This window comes from Triticum dicoccoides, chromosome 5B (assembly GCF_002162155.2).
Source record: "Triticum dicoccoides isolate Atlit2015 ecotype Zavitan chromosome 5B, WEW_v2.0, whole genome shotgun sequence".
NCBI classification, from domain to species: domain Eukaryota; kingdom Viridiplantae; phylum Streptophyta; class Magnoliopsida; order Poales; family Poaceae; genus Triticum; species Triticum dicoccoides.
In genome coordinates, this window is record NC_041389.1 from 295,202,221 (window position 1) to 295,210,870 (window position 8,650).

General features: G+C 48.8%; 1 protein-coding gene across 1 annotated transcript; it reads left to right on the plus strand.

The window, feature by feature from the left end:
• Positions 1-745: 745 nt before the first annotated feature.
• Positions 746-3,483, plus strand: LOC119308525 (mRNA turnover protein 4 homolog). Its single transcript, XM_037584652.1, has 8 exons — positions 746-892; positions 1,166-1,334; positions 1,679-1,769; positions 1,854-1,912; positions 2,016-2,076; positions 2,551-2,641; positions 2,725-2,801; positions 3,128-3,483. Exons 1-8 carry the CDS (start codon positions 865-867, stop codon positions 3,254-3,256), a joined length of 705 nt encoding a protein of 234 aa, XP_037440549.1. The 5' UTR covers positions 746-864; the 3' UTR covers positions 3,257-3,483.
• The last annotated feature ends 5,167 nt before the right edge of the window (positions 3,484-8,650 follow it).

Genomic DNA, 8,650 nt, shown 5'->3' on the forward strand with positions numbered 1-8,650 from the left:
TACACTCTTTTGTCGCAAGATTTATTAGTGAATTGGAGATGATCAACAATACTTAGCAGCCAACGACTCGAGCCCATGTTCACGCAGCACTAGTACGACAACCTAAGGCACCACCCGTGGGTTTTGCAAAAATACATGTAGACGCCAGAGTCCGAGGGCAAGAGGAGGAGCCGTGGCTGCAGTTTGCCGAGACAGGGAGGGATGCTATCTTGGTAGTTCCTCTCTGGTCCTGGGCGGAGTAGACGACCCGACAACCACATAGGCCATTGCGTGCAGGGAGGCACTTGTGCTCGCCGAGGACCTTCAATTGCACTAAGTAGTGATTGCATCAGACTTTAAACAAGTCATAGCGGACATCAACAACAGATCTAGAGGCAGATATGGGGCTATCATTAGTGGGATTAACTACTACTCAGCTTAGTTTCAATGTAATTTTTCTTTTGAGAGTCGTGATGTTAATGTGGAAGCACACAGTTTAGTAAGTTTTCACTTTCTTTAGGTCTGAGATCGTTACATTTGTTTGGCCAATCTCAGGATCAGAACTGTATTCCATACGATGTGGTTTTTGATGCCTAAAGCTCGGTTATACCCCTATAAAAGAAACGCGCCATAGAAAATTTGTTCTTAGAGATTAATGGGCCAGGCCAAGTGCGAATGGGATAGTCGGGCGTCCAGTAGGCCTGTTGTAGCCCAACCCAAGCCTGTCCTGCGGCCTCTCTCCCTTCGTCGAGCGGCGCAACACAAAACAAAAGGCAAGGCAGGACGCGAGAGAGAACCCTCTCAAAACCCTAGAACACTAGGCACAGCCGCCGCCGCCGCTGCTCCCAGGACAGCAGCCAAGGAAGAGGAAACCAAGCCTCCGCCATGCCGAAATCCAAGCGCAATCGCTCAGGTCAGTTCACTCGCTCCGTTCTGCTGCCCTCAATCCCCCCTTCCGCCTCTACCCGCTTCCTTTTCCGGTCTCCTGGATTCGACCAAGTTTGGCTGACCAAACTTGTGTATCTGGACTAGTTCCAACAACCAGTGGTGTTCATATGGAACCTAAATATGTGCTAAACTGCTAGGCAAGAATTGAAACCCAAGTTCCGGCGAGCAACCATGTCATTTTTCTTTTCTTATTTTGTCATCTCATGCTCAAAATCTCGATGTTTGATGATGGACGCAGTCACCTTGTCAAAGACCAAGAAGAAGCCAGGGCTAGAGCGTAAGGGCAAGGTGGTCACGGAAATCAAAGACGCGATTGAGCGCCACAGCAGCGCCTATGTCTTCACCTACAACAATATGAGGAATCAGAAGCTCAAGGACCTCAGGGACCAACTCAAGTCCTCTAGCCGGTAGGTTCCACTCTTTATTTATTACTACTACTAGTTATCTCTTATGCTGTGTTCAAGATATCCAAGAGCAATTCAGAATATGGTTGGTTTTGAACCATTTCCTTCACAACAATGACATGTTTGCAAATGCTTTTTGGCTTGAATCAACATAATTTGCTTCAGCTCGTTGATGCATGCTGCTTTGTTTTGCTGGACAGTGCCTTGAAACCCTGATAAAGTGATAAGTCACAACTATGGTGCATATAGAACACACACCATGCTAGTTAATGCTAAGCTTTACTGGCAATTGATGCTGCAAAATTTGTAGACCAATTTTATGACTTGTAAGTATTTTTTTTTCTCAGGATATTCCTTGCTGGAAAGAAGGTCATGCAGATAGCATTGGGGCGGTCACCTGCTGATGAAGCTAAGACAGGCCTGCATAAACTCTCCAAGGTGATTCATCCTTTGCCACTGTTAAGTGTAATCCACACCATTCTTGTGAGGTTTTTGCTGACAGCTACTTCTCTGTATCTATAGTTCCTTCAAGGTGCTTCTGGATTGTTATTTACGAATCTCCCAAGGGATGATGTTGAGAGGTAGCCTTATCTTATAGTTTTTAGCATTGCACATTATTGGTAATGCTTGCTTACATACTTGGTGCGGCTCTAGTTAAGTTATGATCATAAATCCTGTGTGCAGATTATTCCGGGAATTTGAGGCGAATGATTTTGCGAGGACAGGAAGTATTGCGACTCAAACGGTATTACTTTTGATTCCATGTTCATGGACTCATGATCAAGCTTTTAGTTTGGTTAGACGATATTAAGCTATTAGTAATTCTGGACATGTAATTAGTACTGGCAGTACTCCCTCTGTTCTGAAATGTATAAGTAACCGCATGATAATTCTAGGGATTAAGATGCAAAAACTTTATAACAGCTGGTGTGGGTATTTTTGGTAAATTGGCGTGAGATTGATGGGATGTCTTCTATTATTAATTGCATGAAAAAAATTACTTGCCCTATAACATGGAACAGAGAAGGTCTGCATCCTTCCCTTGTAGATTCACTTTAGTAATACTCCATTGGTTAAAACTGTTTATGGTGCTGCCTGCCCTGGATAGGGCATACCAATGAGTGGTAGTCTGAAGTTGTGTTATTCTTCTGAATTAAATAGCGCTTGTGGTTTCTTGTATGAGTTGGCTAACAAAACTCTGAACTTTATGATGCCTCAGGTTGAGCTAAAGGAAGGTCCTCTGGAACAGTTTTCACATGAAATGGAACCCTTTCTGCGCAAGCAAGGACTGCCAGTTCGCCTAAACAAAGGTTTGTACTTCCCTTGCACGCAGGTGCTTGAAGCTACCAAGCAAAATGGTTGGAATTAATAAAGTTAACCGTTGTTGGTGCAGGTGTTGTTGAATTGGTTGCAGATCATGTAGTATGTGAAGAAGGAAAGCCCCTTTCACCAGAAGCAGCACACACTCTGGTATGTATGGATATTGTGCAGTGTTACCAACATATTAGTTAAAAAAAATAACAAGACAGATACCGATCATGTGCTGTCGTATGACCAGCCATGGGAAGCAGCAGTATAGTTTCCCAGTAATGCCATGTTAATTAGATGGGTTTGGCAAAACACACAGGCAGATGGTTTACTTTGTACACAGTTTTATGCGTACTTCATTGGTGTGTTCCAGGCTTCTAATACCACATATTTATCCTTCATAGAACTTTTGAACTATGCCTGCGCTTGTTGTGCAAACTACCGATCTGTTTCTTTGCACTGAGACCCAGTTGATTTCCTTGTTGCAGCGCGTGCTTGGGACGAAGATGGCGACGTTCCGACTGTACCTTGTCTGCCGCTGGTCGTCTGATGACTTTGAAGTGTACAAGGAAGGCTTGGCGCACCTGGGAGGGGAGGAAGCTGACGAGTCTTCTTAAGGTTGTTGGATCATGGTGGCGTGCTTGTTGTCTAGCTGTGTTCAGACGGTTTTGTGCCATGCCTTTGTACCCTTAATCCGACAGGAATCTCAAATATATGATCTGACCCAGTTGGGCATATTGTTGAGTGCCAGTATTTTTCCCAGCTACTATTATAGGTTGATCTTCTTCCTTGGCCTCTTCTCCGTTGTACTTGTCTTCTCAGTCATCGTCTTGCATTGATCTTCCATGGAGGAGTCAAGCTCTGGCATATGTCGATATGAAGACCGGACCAGGAAACGATCATATTGTTTTGGCGAGGAGCAGGCTTACATTACACCAGTGGGGTTCAGCTCTGGGGTATCTTTTGCTCTAGTCTGGGTTGGATTCAGTTTGTTTTCTTAATTGTGGATCACCAACCATCAGGTTGATGATGATCCTTACTTCGTTCAGGTGTTTCATGGAGTGGCATCTCTATGGTGATGTATCGGTCGTGCCCTTCTTGACATTGTATCATCTACTCTTTTTTTTGCATGGTAATACGTGTCTCATTCATATCATAAAGAACAAAGTACAAGTCACGTAAAGACCGACATGATAAAACTGAAAAGATAACAGAACATCTCTGAGCTTGACACCAACGCTCGTCACCTGCCTCCGGCACCACCACAGCAGCCACCGAAGAAAAGAATGACGAATCACCTCCTGACCCGAGCTCGACGCGGCTCCATCACTGATATGCAGCTTTACGCTCCAAGGTGGCTCACCAAAAGTGAAACCCTTACCGTTGAACGAATCAGACTGGGGCAACATCCCGGACACGCCATCGAACTCCAGATCTAGCAACCCACCACGACTAAAACGCCGAAGAAGGAAACCATATCTGCCATCCACCAACCACGAGCCCAGCACATGCTCCGTCTTCTAGAAGTCGTCAATGCAGACCACAATCTGCATCCGCTCCTGGACTGCCTCCCAAGCTCCGCGCCGCGCTGGAGCAAACGCTGTCGCAACGGCGGAGCCCGAGGACACAGGTCCACCACGAGGATGCCGCCGCCACGCCATCCTTGCTTGAACAGACTGGTTTTCAAATCCATCCCCAACCATTAGACCGATCTACTCCCTTTTATTCATATTAATTGTATCTGATTTAATACAAAGTTATGACGACAATTAGTATGGATCAGAGGGAGTATACTTTCTTAACGAGTACACATAGAGTTTCCTTCCTGCACGTCTAGCATTTTTGGCCATAACGTGATGGTGACGGAGTTGCGCTCTCTCTCTCTTGCGTGTACCCTCCATCACGCCGCCGTCAGCGCCTCTCTCTGTCTCTACACCCTTAGATTTGTCACCACCTCTGACTCTGCCAGCGTGGAGCTAGGGAGCCGGCGATCAAGCTGGAGGTCACTGCCCGTCCGGCCGGCGGCGTAGACGTCGACCAGGGAGGCGAACGTCCGCCGAACAACACACGTCGAGACACGAGACAAGCAGACATGCACCCCGTAGGCGCACGCAACGGGGAGGAGCCGGCCGCCGCCACATGACGAGTTGGACGGAATGCGGTCGTCACTGCCGCCCTCGTACGTGTATGCACACCGCGCGATAAGTATGTGATGCGACAGTGAGAGTCGCAGGGACATGGAAGCATCCTTATGGTGGTGCAAAGCTGCACTATGCATGCACGACGACACGGCCGGATAGATTATGTTGTTCTAAAAGAGCCAGTAGACTTTGATGTGTAGCCGATTAATCTGGTGGATTGATTACTTTCTTCTCTCGTAACACTCTTATATTAGTTTACAGAGGGAGTACTAGCTAGCAAGTTTGTGGCTGTGCCCAGCTCTCACCTGCCTGTTTGACATACAGGCAGCTTACCATTCCCACATGAGCTAGAGTTGAAATCTTGGGCTAGCCATTTCGTCGTCTGACCCTTCCGTTTCTCTAATTCTCGCGCGCCACCGTGTTTTCCCTTCTTTATAATTTTACCTGACGTGCTAGCATTTGACCCTCCTATTGCCATTGGTGATAATTCCTTCCTTCTAACTTGACGTGACCAATTTAGCTGACTAGTACTGCGGAGGATATATACTACTCCACTAATATAGGCCGGCGCGGTTCACGCCGCCGCTGGCAATTGTGCATCGCGCGTCGTGTCGTGCGTGCCATTTGTGTGTCCCGGTCAGTCCCAGGCATGGATCACCTGGCTTTTAATTGATTGGTCATATGCAAGACTGAATATTTCCTCCAACGGATCCGATCTTTGACACTGTGTTTTAATTCCCGTTTTAGTGTATGAGTTTAAGAAAAGGTGAGTGATACGCGCCGGTGCGCCGGCCCAAATTTGGGCCGGTCGCACCAGCAGCCTAGGATGAGTCCATCTGTAGCTGTACGATCTCCTTCCCCCTCCCGCATATGCCTTCTTCTATGAAGAACAAATCCCTATAGCGCCCCCATGGACGAGCACCCGGCCCGGACTCGAAGCACCGCCCTCGCCGCTGGTTGCCACCGGTCGCCACCATCGTCGTTGGTCGCCGCCGGTCGCCGCCATCGCCGCCGGTCTCCTGTATTTCTCACCGGCTTCACGCATGCAGCAGCGTGTCCCGTGGTTCCAGCTCCCCCTGTGATGACGTCGCAGCTTCGGTGGTGGCGGGCGCGACTCTGGTAAAGATGGCCATAGCTCCGGCAGAGATGGTCCCATTTGTTTCCATGGATGTAGCTCCGTTGCACGGACGCTCGACTGGTTCCAGCAACAAAGAATGCCGGCTGTAGCAAATTGGTAAAATGGTTGTAGCATTTTCATGTCGTGGTTGTAGGCTTGTAGCTCAAATGGTCGCAGCTAAGCCATGAAGCATGTAGCAAAACAACCGCGTCGCCGCTGTGAAAGAATGGATGTAGCAAAAAATGTTGACGGTAGTAACAGAACTCCACAAGGTTGTAGCAAAAATCGTCATCACGCCGTTGCCATCGTCGCCTTGTGAATGATGGATGTAGCAAAAAATTCTTCGGCAGTAGCAAAAAACGACAATGGTTGCAACTGAAAACGACTTCGCCGCCGTCGCAGGAGGAGGCCATGGCCATGGATGTAGCACACAGTCATGCGAGTTCCAGCGTTGGGCGCGTACGATACAGCATTTGTGGATTATTGAAAAAAACTTGCTGGACGTTCCCATGGGGAAGGGGTGGAGGAGGAGGGGGCCATGGCGGCGAGCCTGGGAATGTGGGAGGAGAGTGCGCGGCCATGGCGACCAGCATCGGACAGAGAGGAGTGCAGCCATGGCCGCACGCATCAGGGAGAGAGAGAGAGTTGGCCAGAGGAAGAAGAAGATAGAAAATGGAAAGCGATATGTGTGGGCCCTGCAAGGACGCGTGGCTATCTGGTGTTCGTGGCTATGCGAGGCGCGTGGGAGCGAGCGACGCGTCCGGCCGAAGATTCGGCCGGTCTGCCGTAGGAAAACGTTTCAAATCATGTCCTCGCCCTTGCGAAAACAAAATAAACAATACAATGTGCTTCTCTACGCAAAAAAGAAAAAACAATGTGCTTCGACAATTCCGTTGAGATGTAGAACGGGGTGCGCCATATGTTCTGCCGTTGCAAAGCAAGAATATTCTGCTAGCCGGATAAACATTTCAGTTGACTTTATCCTAACCACAACACAGACATTTTACTCGTTTAATTAGCTATGTGGCTGCTATATGCATGTTCACGTCTGCTGAATCGTGCGCACCTCACCGCACACGTTACGTCGGCGCCATTCGTGATGCCCGGGCGCCGGCCGGTCCATGAGAGAGAGAATTCACGATGTGGGTGTGGCCAGCGTTCGTTGACATCGGCGTTGCTCATGTTAATTGCCACATAAAATTCTCCTTCTATCATTATCACTAACACCTACAGTACGTATTAACGTATATGTATGCTTGCTTAAATATATACTTAGCTTTTATATATCACGCATAGGTAGCGCAAAAGTCAAGCTAAACAAACTTTGGTCAAGTTGATCCTCGGATAAGCCTATGCCCTTTATCGAAGGCTCCCGGCGGTTCCTATGTAGCTATATGCTCAGCCTCATGAATATTCACGAACGGTCTATGAAGCACATCATCAAGGGAAAAGGCATTGCACTCACGCCGGAGCCAGCGTCGACGCTGATGCCTACGGCTGCCCCTGTAAGGCTATCTGCGGAGGCCAAGGCTTGGGAGAAACCACCAGAAGGGAAGGTGAAGCTAAACGCGGATGATGCTTTTCTGGAATCCACTGGAGCGGCAGGGGCTGGTATGATCTTGTGGGATGCGCAAGGACAAATCGTGTTCTCCTCGTGTCGCTCCTTGCGAAGTTGTGGTTCTGCACTGGAAGCCGAGTTGTGTGCCGGCCTGGAGCCAACTGGATGTGTTGGTGGAGACTCGGGACATCTGCGTGCCGATATATTAAGATAGGAAGAAAGTTGCATTTACAAGTTTGAGGTTGTGCGCCACAAGACGACAGTTTTTTTAGAAGAACAGGGAGGCTCCTCTGAGGGAGTCCTGGATTAGGGGGTCCTCGGATGGCCGGACTATGTACTTGTGCCGGACTGTTGGACTGTGAAGATACAAGATTGAAGACTTTGTCCCGTGTCCGGGTGGGACTCTCCTTTGCGTCGAAGGCAAGTTTGGCAATTCAAATATGTAGATTTCCTTCTCTGTAACTGACTCTGTGTAACCCTAGCCCCCTCCGGTGTCTATATAAACCGGAGGGTTTAGTCCGTAGGACAAGAACAATCATAATCATAGGCTAGCTTCTAGGGTTTAGCCTCTACGATCCCGTGGTAGTCAACTCTTGTAATACTCATATCATCAAGATCAATCAAGCAGGAAGTAGGGTATTACCTCCATCGAGAGGGCCCGAACCTGGGTAAACATTGTGTCCCCCGCCTCCTGTTACCATTAGCCTTAGACGCACAGTTTGGGACCCCCTACCCTAGATCCGCCGGTTTTGACACCGACATTGGTGCTTTCATTGAGAGTTCCACTGTGTCGTCACCATAAGGCTTGATGGCTCCTTCAATCATCCACAATGATGCGATCCAGGGTGAGGTTTTCCTCCCCGGACAGATCTTCGTATTCGGCGGCTTCGCACTGCGGGCCAACTCGCTTGGCCATCTAGAGCAGATCGATAGCTACGCCCCTGGCCATCAGGTCAGGTTTGGAAGCCTGAACTACATTGCCGACATCCGCGGAGACTTGATCTTCGACGGACTCGAGCCCACGACAGGTGTGCCGTACATTCACGATGAGCATAACTTAGATCTGCCAGCGAACGGTGTTCAGGAGAACGCGCCTGCAGCTGCCCTGGCCTTAGATCCGGAGCAGATTGTGCCATCCGAGGACGGGTGGATAGACCCCGCCATGAAGGCCGCACACTCATCGGCGATAGAACCA

What these genes read in the sequence shown, in the direction of transcription:
- LOC119308525 (XM_037584652.1), top strand. Translation starts at nt 865, where the DNA reads ATGCCGAAATCCAAGCGCAATCGCTCAG. An exon ending in ATCCAAGCGCAATCGCTCAG is followed by an intron (nt 893 to 1,165) that starts GTCAGTTCACTC and finishes TGATGGACGCAG; the next exon opens with TCACCTTGTCAAAGACCAAG. An exon ending in CAGAAGCAGCACACACTCTG is followed by an intron (nt 2,802 to 3,127) that starts GTATGTATGGAT and finishes TCCTTGTTGCAG; the next exon opens with CGCGTGCTTGGGACGAAGAT.